A 20,319-nucleotide genomic window follows, 5' to 3' on the forward strand; every position below is an offset into this window, starting at 1 on the left:
TTGAGGTCAAGGCGAGGAATTAATGATATTAGAGATGAAACTATAGATGCAATTACTAAACTTCTGTACATTATGTGTAATGTAATATTTCTGCCAAAAGTGGGAGGCGATGGCACAACATGTAGCGATATTGTACCTGAATAATGGGTTTCAGGGCCTAACCATACATGACATTTTTCCTGCATATATGTTGTAGGTATCCTGTGTATATTAGTTAGACCTAGACATTACTATTTCTGAATATGTAGACGCAATCAAGTAGCAGCTGAGAGCGTGAAGTGCTGTGGCTCTTGCCTTTACCAAGCCTGTTGTGTCTACCCCATAATTGCACACATAGTAAATGACTCTCAGTCATTAGACTGTCAGTCAGTGGAACTTTTAAGGGAAGTGGGATTACTTAGGGCTGAATCCGGATTAAATTTTCTGCTAATGAAAGAACTTCTACCAATTCCTTTTACTTGCTGCAGACCCCTATTTGCCTCTCATATTGTTTCTGAAGGTCCTCTGTTCTCTCTCTGAGGTGGAGGACATCTTTGGTGATTCCCACTGTCAGGAAGGCAGGAACTAATTTTCTTCCTTTTCCTGTCTGGTGTGTGGGACATCTTCTCTTCAGTTCTGTTCCTGCCTCCAGGGAGAGCAGTCTAGTAGCAGACTAGCTCTGCTACTTTCTTATTAGGACTTCAGTTTCACTTTCATTTTTCCACTCCTACTCCTTTGCTCTTCTCTTCCTCTAATCTTTCCTTTGTCTTTCATACTCTGTTGGCTTAAACTTTCATAGTTCCTCCCTATCTTATTGCTGTCCTCCCCCGTCTCTTACTACTCTCCCTGGCTGACTGAGAGGATCACAGCAGCCATTTGGGGCAGCCACCTACAAGATGGACACCAGGGATTCCTAGGACAGTTTCCTAGATGACAGAGAGGGATGCTCCCCAGTATTCACATCGAACGTGATGGGGATTGATGAATCCAGTGCTGACATGCCTCCTGGTTTGTATGTACTCCTGGCAACAAGTCGGCACTGACATGTCTCCATGGCTTGTGTGATCTCCTAGCTAAAAGTCAGGCTCAGCGCCACAGAAGAGCTTCAAACAGCCTGTCCCACTGAGCAGGAGCCAGAAGAATCTGGACTCCAGCTCTGCAGCTGGAGTCGGTGTGTTACCTCAGCCCAGGCTTTTGGCAGGAAAAGACACCAGGAATCTCCTCAGCTAGGGCACCTCAGTGAATGAGCCCATGCCAACCTCCTGGATGGAGATTCCACAGCAGGCTTTTCCCCTTCGGTTCTAGCCCTGCCTTTACAACAGGATTCTCTCCGTCAGATGGGTGATGTATGAAGAGCACAAATTTGCCTATGTCTTTGAACCTTTTAACTTTATAAGACTAATCATGAGGGAGGAAATATATAATCAGTCAGCCCAGCTGAGGTTTACCAGTATTTACTACCTAAGACATTCTCAGCTTTAGAGCTGCAGGAATTACCCTCAGGGGAGGAGGACCCTTAGATAGGAAATACCAAATCTAGACCCAGGGAAACAAGATTCTCTTCCTAGAGAAGGTTCCTCAGAAAAGGTCCTCCCATTTACAGAATATTTTGGGAGACAGCTCAAGGTTGAGTGGTCTAAACCATCAGCCAATAAGAATGTGGTAAAAAAACCTGTACTCACTACCTTTCTTTGCTATGAGATATTGCAGGTACCTACGATCGACGCTCCAGTGGCTACATTTCAGCCATCTGGGCTCCTGTCAGAGGACGAGCAAGGATCAGTCAGAGACATCTTAGACAAGAAGAGAGAGGCCACACTGAGGAGAGGTCATGAGGCCATGGCTATTAAGGCTACAGCTATTGCCTCCAGAGTGTCAGGAGTATGGATCAGAAAACTGATTCCACTTCTCCCATACAACAATAGATGCTTCCCTTGAAGGGGCAAACAGAATTTTAAAGGCCAGTACCTTAAAGGCAGGCACCATCCTGGATGCACTTACCTTTTCTTTCAAGACTATGGTCTCAGCAGCAGTAACAAGTAGGCATCTTTGACTAACAGCACGGCCAGCAGATTTACTCTCTAAAAATATCGTCCTGGCTTACCACTTTCAGAGAGACAAGCTATTTGGCGTTGCCCTGGGAAAAATTGAGTTGAGACCCAGGAAAAAAGAAAGTGTTGCCAAAACCACTCAAACAATCTAAGAGGCGATCCCTTGGCCCTCAACTATTCACAACACACTCTGCTAAAGTCCAGACAGGATTCCAAGCGACCATCCTGGAGTTAATCTAGACAGCCCTTTAATAAGGGGGTTCCTTTCAAGAACCCACTTGTAGTATAGTGGTTAAGTAATTGAACTGTGATGCAGTACTCTGCTGGTTCAAATCTCACTACTGCCATGAACTTACCACATGGCCTTGGGTAAACCATTCCTCTCAGTCCCGTCTCCCCAGCTGTATTGTGGGGATAATGCTTACTTTGTCCCAAGATTGAACAGACAGTTCTTCACATGTGGAAAGAGATCTGACCTTGATACCAGGCTCTCTAAGACAGGACTTGCAAGCCATCCTTGTGAGAGGCCGACTACTTACCATCAAGCCTGGGTCGACATGCCTGGACCTTAGAAATAGTCTCACAAGGCTATTCCATACAATTCAAAAGCTACCCACCAGAACTTTTTGTCATCTCTCCCCTATGCAAAATCTTAACTCAAACTGTAAGCCAACACCTTCTGAGCATTCAAGCTGTGGAGCATGTTCCCCTCAACGAAAGAGGATGGGGGAGTCTACTCAATCTTCTTCACAGTCCCTAAAAAGAATAGGGACTGGAGGGCATTACTAGACCTCAACTTTTTGAACAAGTTTATCAGATTGCATCACTTCTGAATGGAGACTCTGCGCTCAGTCGTAGAGGCCATTCAACCAGAAGAATACATGTCATCTACAGATCTCACAGATTCTTTTTTTTATATATATATATATATATATTTATTCTTTTTAACATCTAAAAACAATAGACTACAAAAAACTACAATAATACAAGGAAAGGGAAAGAAGGGAGAATAAGAAAGGGGGGAAGGAGGGGGTGGAAAAAAGGGGAAGGCAACTTACAAACACTAAACACTACACTTCAATGCTTTCCCTTCATACTGCCATAATTAAAAAAATAGCTTAATAAAGTAATGATGGAATGGTTGATCTTACAAAATACAAATTACAATTCAAATTAAATCTTTTTCCCCCCTCTGGGCCTCGGACGCAATTCTCTCTGAGCAGCTACAGCCTCAGCGCAGCTGCTCGTTTCCTCCCCCCTCCCTTCAGGCTTCGAATCTTCTTCTTTTTGCTTGATGTCTGGCCCAAATTCTGGATTTTTGTCCACAAAATCCCTTAGCTGATCTTCCGAATTAATCTTGTAAGCTTGATCTTTGTAACTAAACCCGATTCCTTCCGGAAGTAGCCATTTGTACTTTATGTCACGTTCCCTCAAAAGAGCAGCCAGCTTTTTATATTTAAATCTTCTCTTACGAACTAAAAATGGAACGTCCTTCAGTATTTTGACTTTATTTTCCAGAAAGTCCAGCTCCGCATTATATGAGTTATATAGGATATTGTCCCGGACCCTCCTGGATAAGAACTCAATAACGATTTCGTGAGGCAGCTGCCGCTTCATTGCATATTTTGAAGATGCACGACGGACTCCCAAAATGGCGCTTCTTACTTCTTCTTTAGTTGCCCTCGTGGGTGATGCTAAAAGTTCCGAGGCAAGATCCCACAAATCCTCGTTTTCCTCCTCTTTAACATTCTGGAGACGCAAAATGGTCTGTGTTTGTTCCACTTGCAGCCCAATCAGCTGATTTTCCACCAACTTTAGCTCCTTGTTCGTTGCTCTCGTAAGTGACGCATTTTCCCGAGCAGACTTCTCTGCCCCCCCACTACTTCCTTAATGGCTTTCACATCGCTCTCAATTAAGCCCACCCTTTGATCTGTTTCATTCAGCTTGTCAACAAAGGGTTTTATGGCCTCAGTAACCGATCTTTTCACCAGTTCCTCGAGCGACTCGGCTCTTCCCTGCAGGGCAGCCGAAACAGACTTGCCCAAAGCAGGACTCTGTTTTTTTGCTGCCATTTTAGGGGGGGGGACCGCAAATCTTCCGAGACTCTGCGAGGGGGGAAAAATCCGAATCTTCTAAGCTTCAGATCCCACCACTCCTTCACATGCGCTTGTAGTAACGGATTCGCTTACTTACAGGCTTCCGCCTAATCCTGTTCTTTGCCGTTTTCCATAGCCCGGCAGCACACAAGGTGCTGCGCACGTCTGCTGGCCTCCATAGGGACAAACGGGCAATTTACCCTCTGCCTCAATCTGCCAGAGGGCTCTTCCCGTCGCGTCCCGGACCCAAACTCCCTCCCTGGGGGCTAACCTTTGCAGATCAGCTGCCCGGTCAGGGTGCTTGGCCGCTTCTTCTCGGACCTGCCGAGAGGAGCGTCCGACATGGCTGCGAAAACGAAACCGAATCAGATCTCACAGATTCTGATAGCCCATCAACAATACCTAAGATTTTGTGTGGGGGAAAAAAAATCAATTGGCAGTTTTGGGCCATCCCTTTTGGCCTGTTCACTGTGCCAAGAATGTTCACAAAGCTCCAGATCAACCTCATCATATGTCTGAGAGAGAGGTATTCATGTTCACCTGTACCCAGACGATCTCCTGATCAGATCAAGTTCAAAAGAAACATCTCACCATGACACTCTGTTCACCATTCAGTTCCTTCAAAGCTGGAACACCTGGGTATGATCATCAAAAGAGTGTTGTCTATCCCTCACCAAAGAAAAGGTCAGGAAGACCAAACAGCTGGCAAAGATTGTCATCAAAGTGCAAAATCACTTCTCACGACCCAAACTGTTAGGTTTGCTAGTGGCCAACAACAATGCGATACCTTGTTGACATGCAAGACTGCTTCAGACCTTTCTCAGATCTTATTAACAACAGATCATGGAGAAGACAGATCTTCCCATTCAGGTACCACTTCAGATCAAAAGATTCATGACCCCTCGAGAACAACAAATATTTACAGATGCGAGCATCACAGGTTAGGCACGCCTTCCTATCGGTGTCTTGGAAATGTGAGCGATTTGTCTGGCTCTGTTATTGTTCAGAGATCAGATAGTGAACTCGCACATTCTGATCTGTATGGACAAGGTCGCAGACAAGATGTATGTAAACAAGCAGGGGGGATCCAAGACCTCAAGGCAGCACAAGGAGGCAACAAGGATACTTACCTGGGAGGAAGGTCACTTAGTCTCAGTCAGAACTGAACACATCAAAGGCATATCCAATGTCCAGGCAGACTGGCTGAGCAGGTAGACCATTCAACAAGGGGAATAAGTCCCTTAAGAAAGATCTCATCTAATGGATAACATCGCAACACTTCTCATGGACCTGTTTGCATCCCAACACAGGGGAACATAAAGGGTTAAGTAACAACCTAAAAGTGTGTGTGTGTATTAAATATTTAAAAGTATTTATTATAGATGTGCACCAATGTGACTAAAAACAAGTTTAAAACATAAGGCCTGAATGGCAGGCTACATATATACACTAAAACTTGCTAAAACATCTCAAGATACAGATGATGGTACAGAGCAATGATCAACACAAATAGACCAAGGTACAGTACAAAATTGACCAAACGTGTTTCGGCCCATAGGCCTTCCTCAGTGGTCAATTGTAAACAATTTACGATCAAACACACCCACACATATGGAAACCAATCATGCAATGTTCCCGGTGTTTTATCTAGAGCTGTAACAAAAGAAGAAGGGGGGGGAGGAAATTTTTTAAATATAATATAGTCCATTCTAAAGTGCTAGAAATATTCTAGGTAAAATACTGGATCAAAATTTACCTCTAGTATTGTGTGATATAAACTGCAAATATTGCAGTAGACCGTGGACTGCATTCACACAATGCTCTTCATTTATTGTTGCACTCTATAGAAAAAAATGTATTAAATTATCAAATTATTCCCTAACATGCTCTTAATTACCCCCTAGGTTCTCCAAATCCAGTCACAAATCCACCTGAGGCTTGGTTTCCAATGTATAGGAGTGTGTTACATCAATCTGCAGTAAAGATAAAATGGCACTTTAACCTAAAAAAGTTCAGCTATATGACAAGGTATAAGGATGATGCAATCTCTCCCATGTGATAAGATGTGCTCTCAAAAGAGGTGGAGGGGAGGAGAGAGAGAAGGAAGGGAACACTGGAGTGGCTGAGACACACCACACATTCAATTAGGGCCATTGTCCAAATCCAATCCAATCCATCTCATACACAGCAAGTCCAGTCCACTTCTTCATTAAGTCCCCAAGGCATCATCGTCTGGAGATGGTGAATCCAAAACACTTCTCTTTTATGCAGGAGTTTGTGAGAACCTGAAGATGTATTCTGTATAACTTCCACAACCCAAAATTGCAGCTGCTTCTCCGTATGGCCGGCAGTGAGATAGTGGTTAACAAGTGGGACATTCAGTCTCTTTAATCTGATTCAGTTCTTATGCTCACAAATACGAACTTTAACAGGTCTAGTAGTCATACCTACATACAATAGGTTGCAAGGACACTGGATAACATTGATAACCCCCTTGGAATTAAAGTTGCTGAAGGAATTAATTACAAATGTCCTAGTATTTGATGAATTGTGAAAAGGTTTTTTAGGCACAGAGCCACCACATCCAGCACAGTGTTGACAAGGGAAAAAACCTGTTGTTGCTATCCTCCCACTTCCACAGCTGCTGTCCTTCACTTCTGGTAGTTTACTCTTGACTAAGTCCCAGAGGTTTTTTACTCTTTTTGCTGTGAACAAGGGGGGATCTTTGCATCTGGGAATATTGGACAGAAGATGCCAATGTCTAGCAATGATGGCCTGAACTGGTTTGTACATACTATTGTATGTTAAAGGGATGACCATCCTTTCTGGATTCCCTTTCTTGGTTTTGGGGGTAAGTAGCAAAGTTCTAGATGTATTCTGGGCCCTAAAATATGCTTGTTTTAGGATTCTAGCTGAATAGCCTCTATCAGAAAATTGGTTCATCAGAATCCTAGCTTGTCTTTGGAAACTTGCCTCCATGCTACAATTTCTCCTCAATCTTAACAGCTGAGAATATGGAAGGTTCCTTTTTAAATGACCAGGGTAGAAGCTGTCTCTTGCTAAATATGAGTTGGCATCTGTGGGTTTTCTATAGACATCTGTCTGCAGAATGTTGCCAATCCTTCTGATCTCTACATCCAAGAAATGCACTTTAGAGTTGTCAAGACATATCAAACTTTATTGTACTATGGATGTTATTCATGAATAAACCAAATTCCACCGTCTCTTTAGTTCCATTCCAAATTAAAAAGATTTCAAGGAATCTTTTGTAAAAAATGATACATTGTCTAAAAGCATTCTCCTCTAAGAAATTGTTTGTTTTCTAATCTATCCATGAATAGATTGGCCAGTTCTGGTGCAAATTAGCAGCCCATAGCTGTAACAGAGATTTGCCAAAAAAATTCTTCTTGGAACTGGAAAAAGCTTTTCGTCAAACATAACTCAGTTAAATGACACAGAAAAGAGGCCACCTCTCCGGTCATATTACAGCAGGGCATGATTTGGTACTCTCGTTTAGACTCACTCTGCTTACCTGTGTGGAAATAGAAAGGAAAACCTTCCTAAGATGGGGATATTCTGGAGAGGTAGCCGACACTCTCCTAGCATCCAGAAAACAGTTCACGGTCAGAATTTACAATTCCTCTTGGAAAGCCCTCACTCAGTGGAGCAGGAGGAAATCACTGGACATTTTACACAGCCCTGACCAAACTGTCGAGGACATTCCCTTGAGAAGGCTGAGAATGAAGACTATCTTCCTCATTGTGGTCGTGTCTGCCAGAAGAATCTCAGACATAAGCGCATCGTCAGTCAGACCTGAACTCTGTATCTTTCACAATGATACTGTGATACTTCATACTATCCCCATCTTTCTTCCAAAAGTCTATTTCAAATTCCATAGGTTGCAAGAGATAAGGCTACTATATTTCTACCTGTACCTTAAATATCCTAGGGAGAGGCTCTGACACAACCTAGATGGCTGAAGCACGCTCAAGACCTATCTGCCCCAAACAGTGCAAATCAGAAAGTTGGACTTACTGTTCATCAATATATCTCCCCTCAATTTGGGGAAGAAAATACCTTCAGCAGCCGTAGGTGCCAATAACAAAACATTCACTATCAAATCTCACAAAGCTGTCATCATAGAGGTTCCTAATGGAGTAACAACTCACTCTGTGAGGAGTGCTGCTACCAATGCAGCATTACACAGGAACACTTCGGTAAAAGAAATCTGCAAGCCAGCAACATGGTTGTCGATCTCGACCTTGATGAGATGCTACAAATCAAATCTATATGATTCAGCGGACACTGACCGTAGTAGAAAAGTACTGCAGTGCATGATTGTGGATGAAGACCACATCCCACGCAGAAACTGGAAACTGCTTTGGGAGCACCCAAGATGTCCTCCACCTCAGAGGGAGAACTGACCTTTAGACACTTACCGTGAAGGCTCCTTCTCCTCTGAGGAAAGGAGGACATTTTGCTCTCCCTGGGTCTTTGTCCTCCTCTACCCTGCTGGCTCATTCTTCTACCTCCTCTGGGTTATGCTTTATTTACAGTACATGTTAATGCAACAGATGTTTTTTTCCTCTCAGTAGTTGCTGAATGATAAATTCAATGTTACTGCTTTGGGGAGTCAACTGAATTGAAGAGAGGGTGTCCCACACGCCAGATAGGAAGAGGAAGAAAATTAGTTCCTGCCTCCCTGATTGGATGGTGGGAATCACCCAAGATATCCTCCTTTCCTCAGAGGAGAAGGACCTTCATGGTAAGTGTCCAAAGGTCCGTTCTCCATGGGCAGCATTTCGAGGAAGGAGGAAATGTTCTACTCCTCTGAAAAACTCCTTTTGTGAGTAAACAACTTAGTCTTGCTCTAGCCCTTAGTGTGGTAGGTGCCCTGCTCACATCTTTCAGCAACCACAACTCCTGTATAACTTCAATAGTAACTCCTGCACTAGATTCCCCCCCCCAAATAAACATGAGTGGTTTTCAATGCTTCTTCGAAACTAGGAATCTGCAACTCATTTGAATACTATATTGGCACATGATTATCGTAAATGAAATCTTTGTACAAACTCATTTTCTGAGTTTCTTTTTCTTCAGAATTTGGGAGCAGGGTAGCAACTTAAAAACAACCTCAGAATGCTTTTGAGTTTGTTGATCATATTAAGTTGTTGTAGTTATGGAAGACTTTTTTTTAACCTCCAAAGAGAAAGCAGAGGTATCCCTGCATTTTTCATAGCACTGTGCTTCTCAAGTCTGTTAAGGTGAAAAGACAGTGGTGAGAGAACCATGTTCCTGGCAGATCTGCATAAGGCTCTAGGGCAGCAGTATGATCACCTGGAGCCAAAAACCTGTTCTGCTGTCAGCTGCAACAATGTTTTTAGTAAGAAAACAGACTTGCACTGCCTCGACTGGTAAAAATAATTAATATAGGTGACAGCTTAGCTAAAATGGATAGAATGCATGAAGTGTATCTTCAGTTGACAGATGTAAGTAGCAATAACTGCTGTTGTGAATAAGCCATAAGTGCTTCTGTCTTCAGGACAATTGACCCCCGCCCTGTATTTATTTCATTCCAAGAGGTGCTCCTCTGTCCTTCCTCTCATTCCAGACTCTTCAGTCTGCCTTGTTTTGCTTCCTATGTTCTACACTAGTTAGTATTCTCCATAAGTGCATGGAACCTAATGTTATTCCAGCAGAGGTCTGACCACCACTCTGCAACTGCTGAATGTGTCTTAGAATAAGATGCTTCTGTTCCTTCTTTGGAAATGCCACTTTCCTTTTTTAGTAGCACCATCATCATGCTGATGCTGTATTTAGTTGTGGTTCACAATTACCTCCTGCATCTTCTCTCTGTTTCTCAGCAGCATTGCTGTCTGGTGTTTCCTCATTTTAGTTTGTGCCCTTAATTTCCCTCTGTTGATGTTTACCCTTTTAGCAATAAATACATCTCTGCAAATAAATATTCAGAGACCGTTGGCCACTCTTATTAAAAGCATTTATATCCTGCCCTTCTGTCTAAAGGAATCTCCAATATAAAAACAAACAAGCAATCAAAAAGCCTGCAGAATACAAATACAGAAACCAGTACTGTGCTCCAAATCAAATACAGATCAAAGGAACTGCAGTTCAGTCTCCAAATTGCCTTGTTAAAGAGCCATTTGTTAACTTGTAGTGAAAAACAGACCAGGAGGGATCAAGGAGGACCTCCTTTGATAGAGGGAGCCCTGGAGTCTTAGCACCTGCCCTCCTATGTGGCAACACACTTCACATGATTGGGCTGCTCTGAAAAGGGCTTCTGAAGGTGACCTCAGTTTTTGTGGAGGTGCATTTGGCAGGAGGTAGGCCTTCAGATACTCTGGTCCTAAGCTATCTCCTAGTGACACAAAGAGACAGAAGAGTCTGTTTTTCTACTTCCTCTACCCTTTTCCAAGTTGTGTTGGGAAATGCAGAGGGGAAAGCAGGGGAAACAAGTTAGGATATGGCACAGAGAAGCGACTGATCACATGAAATTAAAATGTTAGAAAATGGACTTTGAAATCGGAAGCAGCAGTCAGCAGTAGAATAAAGGCAACAATTAAAAGCAGCAAAAATACTTCAAAAGGTGGCAGAGATATAAAGCAGTAGTTATTCATAACATCAGATATCAGCAATTGAGAACAGAAAACAAAATAGTTTTAGGGTGTAAAGATATGTAATGACTTCTGGAATAACATCATGTTTACAAGGTCCCAGAAGGCCAAAAGTAGGGAGAGGGGACCCAGTGAACCTCCTATGGTAGAAAATACAACAGACTGTGTCCATGGCCAAAAAAGACCTGTCCCCCCGCCCTTCCGTTTCATCTCTGTTCATGTAGGAATGTAGAGCAGCCTCAGTAGTTGATTGTAGATCATGGGCAGGCTTGTAATAAACAAAGCTGCACTTGAAGGTCTATATTTAGAAGTGTTTCTTAGGCTGCCATCCTTAGAAACTGACTGCTTACATGTGAGCATAATTTAACAAGACAGCTGTGCACTGAACTGACAGCAGATCTCAGCCCTCTGTGCCTTGGTTACCATCAAAGCTGATAGTAATTGTTTCCCTTCCTAGCATAAGCACACCGAAGAGTAAGGTTCGAATTGCTTCCTTTATGAGGAGCGAAGCAATAAAAGACCGAGTGCTCTGCTTTGCTACAGAAGTAGAAAGAAATGGAATTTTAGTGTTAAGAAATTATTGCAACAATATAAGCAAAACCGTACTCTGGAGGAAGTTCTGAGAGTATATTATATTTTGGAGAAAATATAGTCCCCTACATGTAAAATTCATTTGTCATACAGCGGTAGAAGTCTCCTTGCTTTATGAACCTTTGAAGAATGTTTCGTGTCATTGCTTCATAATGATAAACATTGTAAAAAAAAGTTAAAGAGTGCTTCTAGTACTTGTTTCACAGGTTTTGGCTTCCAAGGAAGATTGTTAGATGCATAATTCAACCAGTTTTCTGAAGCACATTTTGGCGCTTGATCTGAAAAGCTCTGGGTGTCTTCCTTCTTTATCACCATCAACATTACAATTAAGTACTTGTTAATACTAGAGGAAAGAACTCCTGAGAAGAGGTAGAGATTCCACACAGAGAACCAACCTACTGAGCAATGCAGCAGACAGGGTGCCACTTTGTACATATGCGTCAGCAGAGCTCAAAAGCCAGAAACAAAGGAGGAGCCTGCAAGAGCAAGCAGAGTATGGTGGCATGTTTGGAATGCTGCATGGTTTATTTATGTTTATATGCTGCTCTGCGTCCCTGTCCCCCCCAGCAGTGAGGATACAGACCCACTTACAGCATCATTATCCCCTCCATTTTATCTTCTCAACAACCATCCTGTGAGGTAGGTTATGCTCAGTGAGAGTAATTGACCCAAGGTCACCAAGTGAGTTGCCCTGGCAAAGTGGGGACCCTAGTCGTGTCAGACTAAGCGCTACACTACACTGGTTCTGTAATCAGCAATGCTACATGCTATGGAACGTTAAATCTACTTTTTGTCACTGAGCTCATCCTTTGCTCCTGTAGCTTCTAAATGGTGCTGTCAGACGTTCCAATTTTTAAAAAACAGATTAGGTGGGGCAAAGAGGCAGTGAAATATCCCAATGAAATAAATAATGAAACCTACACATTGTGCCTTATGGCAGCAAGAATGGAAGGGTTTTTTTAGGACTGCTTTTAATTAACTTTGTGTTTATGTTAATTGGCAGTCCTAAACTTTGTTTTTAAACTTGGTTTTTATTCATTTTATTATTATTTTATTTATATTGTAAGTCATCGTAAGTTCCTGCAAGGTGGAAACGTGGCTAATAAATGTTTTGAATAAAATATAAATAAATAAATGAAATGCCATACTAGGGAAAGGGTGTCCTGCTCTTTCTCCCTGAGTTTTTCTTGATTGTGCAGCATTGGATGCTTCAGTGGTGACTAACAGTGCAATCCTATGGAGAGTTACTCCAATCTAAGCTCATTGACTTCAATGGGCTTAGACTGGAGTAGCTCGCCATAGGATTGCACTGTAAAGCTCTTACTTTTGAAAGAAACTGAGGAAAAGCAGCACCAGAAAATGTTTTTTATTTTAACAATCCTGAGTCTGTAAGAATAAACTGGCAAGTTGTGGCTGTTTGGGCTTAGGACAATGCTTTGTCTCTCAGAGGGGAGGTGGTGTTGCTGAGCACAGTCATACCCCGTGGTCAGACATGCATAGCATGCAAAAAGGTTCCAGGGTAGATGTAAAGATTACTGAGTAAAAGTGCCTTGAGTACCCTAAATGCCCCTTTCATTGTTAAGTATTATTAATAGGGGAAATTGAATGTAACCTGTTTTAGAATCTGATATTCAAGGCAGCATAACTGAATTGTGTGATTCTCTTTTTGATTATTTCTGTAATGCTTGCCATTATCATTAACTTTACAGATGATGGAAAAGCAAACCAATGAGCAACTGGTTGCAATCTACCAAGATCTGTAATGTTGGCTTTTTCTTGCTGTGATTTTTCCCAGCTATTATTGCAGAGTTGGCTGTGGGTATAAGATAAAAATCCAGTGCTGCTTTAAAACACACACACACGTGTGTGTGTTTGTGTGTGTGTGTTTCTTGAGGCTATTAAAGCCTTGTATGCTTGAGTTGATTTTCTGTTTTTCAACTTGTGTAGACTAAACTTGGTGGAGGCCTTTGTGGATGATGCGGAACTACGACAGTCTCTTCAAGAAGACCTCCTCCGTCGCTTCCCAGACTTCAATCGGCTGGCAAAAAAATTTCAAAAGAAAACAGCCACTCTGCAGGACTGTTACAAAATGTACCAGGCCGTTAATCAGATTCCGAACGTGGTGAAGGCATTGGACAAAAATGAAGGTAATGTCACCATTCCCACCCCCCTGCTTTAAGTCTAGTGGTGGCCAGTTTCTTAAGCCTGTGAGTCTGTATGCATTAGAATCCATCTTCTTGTAGCTTGGTTCATTTCTGCACTTCCAAGAGCAGATTCTTCTTCTCCCCAACTATTAATTTAAGCACCTAGGGTGGGGCTTGGCAGGCAAGAACAGGGTGTGGTGTTTCCCCAATATAAAATTTTTATTTTCTAATACAAGAAGGAAATTGTATTTTTAAAGAATATGGAAACAAAGGTTCTGGTAGTTCATCTCTGGATCGGTGGGATGTCTGCCAGATCTCCTGGGCTCATGGGGTTGGGACAGTCATGAGGGTGCAGGAAGATGCTTTTGTGTCCTGATGGGCCTCACTTGTTGAAATTGAAGGTGAATACCAGAGGTGGTGATTAGTAGCATTTTCTCAAGATCTCTTGGGTGGTTACACCTGCTTGTTGCTAAATTCATCCATCTTCTTAGTAACTTTGACTAGCCCTAGGCAGTCACTGTGGAATGAGAAATGTCTTCACGGGCCAGTTGGGTTTATCAAGAAACAAGTACTTTCAATATTAACAGATTTCTTGGTAGAGCATAGATCTATTCTAGGTTAATGTATAAATGGTTAATAGTGGTATATGCTTTCTTACATGAAGGCAGCAAAAAAGCCAACACAAAAAAACGCTTAACAAGAATTGACAATTTCCTGACTGAACTGAGTATGAGGCCTTCATAAAGCTGAAAGCTGTAGGATCTGCCTTTTTCCCAGCAGCTCCAAGTGGACAGCAGCAGACTGTGTAGCAGAGCGCGGCTGTGTGTAGCTCTTCATCCCTTTCTTTGCCCCTCCCTGTTCCTGTTTCGCATCCAGGCTCTGCATGCCTGACCCCTGGTGCCTTGGTCCTGGTAGTCCTGCTACTCGTTTCTTTCTCATTACCTGTGTAGACTGCCTTTTTGGAACTAATCTTTCATTTACGCCTTGCTCCTCGTTTTGGCTTGCCTCCTTTGCCAAAAAAGATCAAAATCTGCATATATCCAGATCTTATTTCTCTCCCTCTAAGAGGCTGTATCCTCGGTGCGTGGTAAGAATAGGGGCTGTGGTGGGGCAGGGATCAAGACCTCTCCAGTGCGACAATCCATGCTTGAGCTTCCTGTATCCTCCTCCTTTCCCCCCCTGGCTGTTGCCTTCTGGGAAAGCCTGCTGCTGTTTCTTCAGAACTCTGCTGGAAAGACGAGGCTTTCTGCCAGTGCTGCAGTTAAATCTTTTCTAAAGCTGTTAACTCTTCCATCCCATCATTCTGGATTGGTTCTTTCTAACTGTCACAGTTCCTACAAAGCTTTCTCTGGCAATAATTAAAGGTAGAGAGCTTCCTTTTTAAGAGTCTGGTTTAACTGATGATATAGGGCATGCTGTTGGAAGTGCTTTATTTTTTGGTAAGCTGTGTTCATTGGCAGTATCTTTGTGATATCTTATGGCTGACTTTAATTTGAAATAAAGCATTCAAGAAGGTATTCTGACCTTAGCAGTGGCTAAAGTGCATTATAATGTTGGATCTTAAGACAGAATAACACTTTACAAAGAATTCAAACCTGCAAGACCTGTATTGAACACTCTCCCCCCTCTCCCCCCCCCACACTAGTAACTTAGGGTTTATCATTGGTCTTCTGTGCAGTCCCACATAAGACTGCACACCTAGGCCTGCCGATCAGAGATGTTTTGCAGCTTTTAATCCACTAGGGGCGTCCCCCCCCCCCGAGTACATGTGCAGCCACTTCCTGCCAAAACAGCCCGCTCTCTGGGAGAGGTGGCACCCCTGACCCTCAGTTCCTCTTTTACCACCAGTCTTAAGAGGCTCTTCTGCAGTATGCTCTTCCATTCTCCTTGGGCCTTATCTCTTTTGATATATCTAATGGTGAGAGTGAGAGAAAATTGAGCAGAGACATCAGTCATCTTGTAGGAATGGCTGAAAAAGCTCAGTGCAATACCAAAATAATGACTGATGGGCACTCCCATCTGCCTGAGAGAGGAATATAGTGTGAGCTTTTGCAAACACTGCCAGAACTTCACTCCCAGGGTTCAGGTGGAAAAAGCCACTAGGCTCAAAGTCGTATTGCCAGTATCAGCCAGTCCCTCCACAAAAGCTGTTAAATCTTCTGCTCTTGCAGAGCTAGCTGAGCGATCAGACCTGATGTCAACATCTGCTCCAACATTGAGGGCCCTGAGTCCTTCGGAACCGACATTGTTGTTTTGGGTCCGACAACTCCGTTCAACTCTGGAGAATGGGAGCCGAACAGAACATCCTCAGAGCTGACAACATCATTCTGCCTTAGGCTCTCTCAACCACTTGGATCTGACTTGAATGCCTACAATCCGACAGCCCTCAAAGTTGAGGGGATCCTCAATTGTGCCAGCTAGTGCAACACATGTAGCTTCAGCTGCTCGTTCAAATCTAAACACAGAGTTCTGAGGGGATAAAGGCCCAGACTTTGGAGTTTTTAGAGCCACTGAGAAGAACGCCAAATCTAAATCCTGTCACTCCTCCCAAAGGAAGGAGTCTTCTGGCAAGGCGACTAATATTGCAGTGGAACCACACAAAGTTGAAGTCATTAAGTCTCCGTGTGCATCTTCTGTGCATTCTAAGTCGCCATTGGTGGTCTCTTCGGAGGAAGAGGGAGAGCTACTGAGAGCAACCTCAGTGCCGAGGCATCAGATTCAGAAGCAAGACTTATACCAGTCTTGCTGTACTCACAGATGCCCATCCTGGTTTCACCAGGAGATGCCTTTAGCTTATGACATTGATGTGGAAGAACCATTCAGGGCAGAGTCGGTTGGATCTGCCTTTGAAGTTTTCAAGTAAACTAAGTCACATTGATGCCAATGTTCTATCTCTAAATCTTTCATGGCATTTCAGTTGTCTGAGTTGAACCCTGAACCTTATCAAGGTGAATGGAGCCCCAGCTTACCATCTGCGTCTTTCCCCTGATGAGGCAGTGGGTGAGGGAACGTCAGTCTCATCCACCAGTAACTTTCGCCTGTATGCTGAACAGATGCCCTAAATCACGGGTCAGTTATGTGTCATCTACAGAACCTAAAATAGGGACCTTATTCCACACCCACTGATCGAGAGGGGAAGAAACTTGACAGGCTTGGAAGGGAAATCTATACCTTGGCAGTCCTTAATATAAAGATTGCAAATAACATAGCAGTTACAGGTGCTTACCAGAGTTTCCTCTGGAGCAAGATGGCAGCATACAACAGGAATGGGCCAACACAGGGCACATCACTTCATCCTGTTCACATCCCAGGAGTGACCAACCTCATTGCAGACAGATTGAGCAGATTAGTGTCATAGGCCAGTCAGGCCAGCCAGGGCTTAGTTCTACATGAGGACTCCTCAGGAGAAGAAGAGCCTAGTGTAGCCCAGGAGGACTCGGCTGGAGAAGGACACCTCAGGCAGAGAGCCCTGAGTCAGTGGAATCTGGTAATCAGGAAGAACAGCTGTTGGTTGATCAGGGATTATAGCCAGTACCTGAGGTAAAGCCACTGACATCCTCCAGCTCTAACACCACAGATGATGCTCAGCCAGGGGCTTCCAACTCTCCAGGCTCACCTACACCCAGGGAGCGCTGCAAGTTGAAGCAAAGATGGAGCTGCAGGAGAGGCGATGCAGTCCTTGCCTCCTGGGTAGACGCCGGCTGCTTGCGGATAGCAATGGTGAGTAGTGTCAGGATAGCTCCCAAGCAGTTGGCTGATGAGCCTAGGAGAACTGTGGGGTGTGGAAGCAACGAGTCAGTATCTCTGGCGTCGCGACGAGTTTGGTGTAGTGGTTAAGAGCACAGGACTCTAATCTGAAGAACAGGGTTTGATTCCCTGCTCCTCTGCTTGAAGCCAGCTGGGTGACCTTGGGTCAGTCACAGCGTCTAGGAGCTCTCTTGGCCCCACCCACTTCACAGGGTGTTTGTTGTGGGGATAATAATAACATACTTTGTAAACTGCTCTCAGTGGACAGTTGTCCTGAAGGGCAGTAAATAAATCTTCTGTTGTTGTTGTTGTTACCTTGAGCCTTGCCTTGACTTCTGTGACTTCTGGACTGTGTTGACTTTGCCTGATCCTTGGAACTTACTGGTAATTGACGTCTGGACCTCCTGACCTTGTTGTACAGACTTGCCCTTGAACCCCGCTATTGGCTGTTTGGACTCTGTGCACAGACTTTGGACCGTACCTTGACTACTCTGCAAAAGCTAAGAGTGCCTGGCCCCACCCACGACAATTAGTCTCCTCCATTCATGAGTGGTCGCTGAAAGAATTGTGCATACTACCACTGTTCCAAGAGTGGGGCTTCTCTGATGTAGATCTGTTTGTCGCAAGGGAAAATCGAAAGACACTCTTATTTTGCTCCAGAGGGGGACTTCATGTGACGTCTTTAGGAGTCACATTTCAAGTAAATTGATGAGGATACCTATTTTACACTTTTCCTTCCATCCCTCCAATCGCCTGAATAGTCAGCAAGATACAGGCCAAGGAAATGAATGGCGTAGTAGTGACTCCATTCTGGCCTCTTTAGCCATGGTTCCACCAGCTATTGCAGCTGGCTGGAGGCAAATTTCAACATTTGCCATAGCTCCAGACCTACTCATCTACAGGGAGGTCCAATATCATGACATACCCAGACTCAAACTGTCAGCCTAGTTGATTATTCAGTAGGGAATCTCTCAGAGAGGGTAGCTGAAGTTATCCTCGATGCTAGGAAATCTAACACCAGAAAGTCTTATGCCATCAAATGGGAAAAGTTTGTTGATTGGGCCAGGAATAAGGGTTTGGACCCTTATTATTGTTTGTTAGTCCAGCGATTAGATTATTTACTCATGTTCAAACAAGATGGTCTGTTCATCTTGTCTATTAAAGTGTATTTAGCTGCCATCTCAGCGTTTCATCCCTCTGTAGACAAGAAGACAGTTTTTTCCCATTACATTTCTAAATCTTTCCTTAAAGGGTTACATAACATGTTTCCACCCATATCCCAGATTATTCCTCAATGGCCATTACAGCTGGCATTAGCAAAGCTGTTAATGAGGCCCTTCAAACCTTTAGCTACTCACCACCTAAGGGTCTTATCTATGAAAGTGGCACTTCTTGTGGCAATGACCTCTGCCAGAAGAGTAAGCGAACTGGCAGCATTATGCATGGGCCCACCTTTCCTTAAAATCCCCATGGAGACGATGGTCTGGAATTTCTCTTGAAGGTGGTTTCCAAGCTTCACATCTCTCAGGAGATCGTACTCCCAGTGGTTTTTTCCCATCCCTCGTCTCTGAGGCTGAAATGACACTTCATATGTTAGATGTATGAAGGGCAATTCTCTTTTATCTGGACCGTACAACCTCCTTTAGATCAGTTGTCCAGTTATTCATTTGTTACGCAAATCCGAATAAAGGGAAAAGAGCCACCTCACAAACAACTGCTAGGTGGGTAGTCCAAGCCTTAAAACTGTGCTACAAGCAGGCTAACCTCCCTTGTCCTTTGGAAGTTCATGCTCATGCCACCAGGTCACAGGCATCTTCAGCAACACTTCTAGGATATATGCAGAGTCGCAACATGGGCTTCTGGTGACACCTTCATCAGGCATTATGCTCTGGATATGCTCAGCAGGAAAGAGGCAACAGTGAATCAATAAGTCCTACGATTGCTGTTCCAGTGAAGAGCCCAGCCCTCCTCCTTGCATAACTATCTTGCTAATCTCCCATGTGGGACTGCACAGAAGACCAACAGTAAAAACAGGGATAATGTTGTTCATTGAGGTCATCTGTGCAGGCACACACACACCTTCCCTCTTGTCTCTGTGTGTGTTCTTCATTACTTACCTGGAGAGTCCAGCAGCTCAGGAGGAGCTGAGGGATGGGGACACCACCTCTCCCAGAACATGGACTGTTTCAGCAGGAAGCAGCCAAACAGGCACTCTGGGGGAGGGGGAGAGGCACCCCTTAGTGGATTAAAAGCTGCAAAACATCTCTGATTGGCAGGCCTGCACACCCGCAGTCCCATCTGTGCTTGCACAGAAGACCTCAATGAACAACAGTTACAGGTAAGCATAACCCTGTTTTCAGCTTATCCTGTGTTCTGATGTTGTCAAGATGTTTGCTTTCCTAACCTAACCAGCGGCAGTCAGTACGTATCTGCAGCTTGTCATAATGAACCTGTGATCTGTCGAGAGAGGCAGTGTAGAAACACGTTGAAGACAATTTCAAGGTGTACCACTTTTTTACCAGCGATCGAGAATTAAAACTCAGAAAATAGGAAATCTGAACTTTGCAGCATTAACTGGAAAACATACATTAAATGTGAGTGGTCCAGTAGACAGAATGTATGCTTTGAAGCTGGGTGTCTTAAAGTCATATAGTCCTCACTGAAGTCATACAGTCCTTTCACAGCCTGATCTGTCTCATGAGATTGTGACTTGGATCCAAAGATCTTTTAGCAAGTGGCAGAGAAACATAGGGGAGTGTCTGATAATCTACAAGGGCTTATCTCCCCCGCCGCTGCCATGATAGTCATTCATTGCATAACACTTGAAAATGGCTCTTTGGGAGGCAGAAAAGCACCACTGTGGAAACATAATTCCTTCTGTGATTCCTTGGGTCCAGGCTTCAGGAGATGTATGAAACAAATTTTCTAAGAAATATTTTGTGTCCAGTAAAGCGCTTCAGAAACTATCAGTAATAATTCGGGTTTTGTCTTTCTGTAATTCCCAACTGTAGATCAAAACATTGCATTTAATTAGTGCCTGTGCATGGAGGTACAGGACTCTGATTTGTTTGTTTTTGTT

The 20,319-nt window shown here is 43.6% G+C and overlaps 1 protein-coding gene across 1 annotated transcript in view; it reads left to right on the forward strand.

Annotated features, from left to right (window-relative positions):
• MSH2 (mutS homolog 2) overlaps positions 1-20,319 on the forward strand; it is an 88,838-nt gene that overhangs the window by 26,176 nt on the left and 42,343 nt on the right. Inside the window, exon 7 of the mRNA XM_054986090.1 lies at positions 13,297-13,496. Within this exon, the coding sequence (XP_054842065.1) occupies positions 13,297-13,496 (200 nt within the window). The remainder of the gene's footprint in view (positions 1-13,296; positions 13,497-20,319) is intronic.

Source organism: Eublepharis macularius, chromosome 1 (genome assembly GCF_028583425.1).
Source record: "Eublepharis macularius isolate TG4126 chromosome 1, MPM_Emac_v1.0, whole genome shotgun sequence".
NCBI classification, from domain to species: domain Eukaryota; kingdom Metazoa; phylum Chordata; class Lepidosauria; order Squamata; family Eublepharidae; genus Eublepharis; species Eublepharis macularius.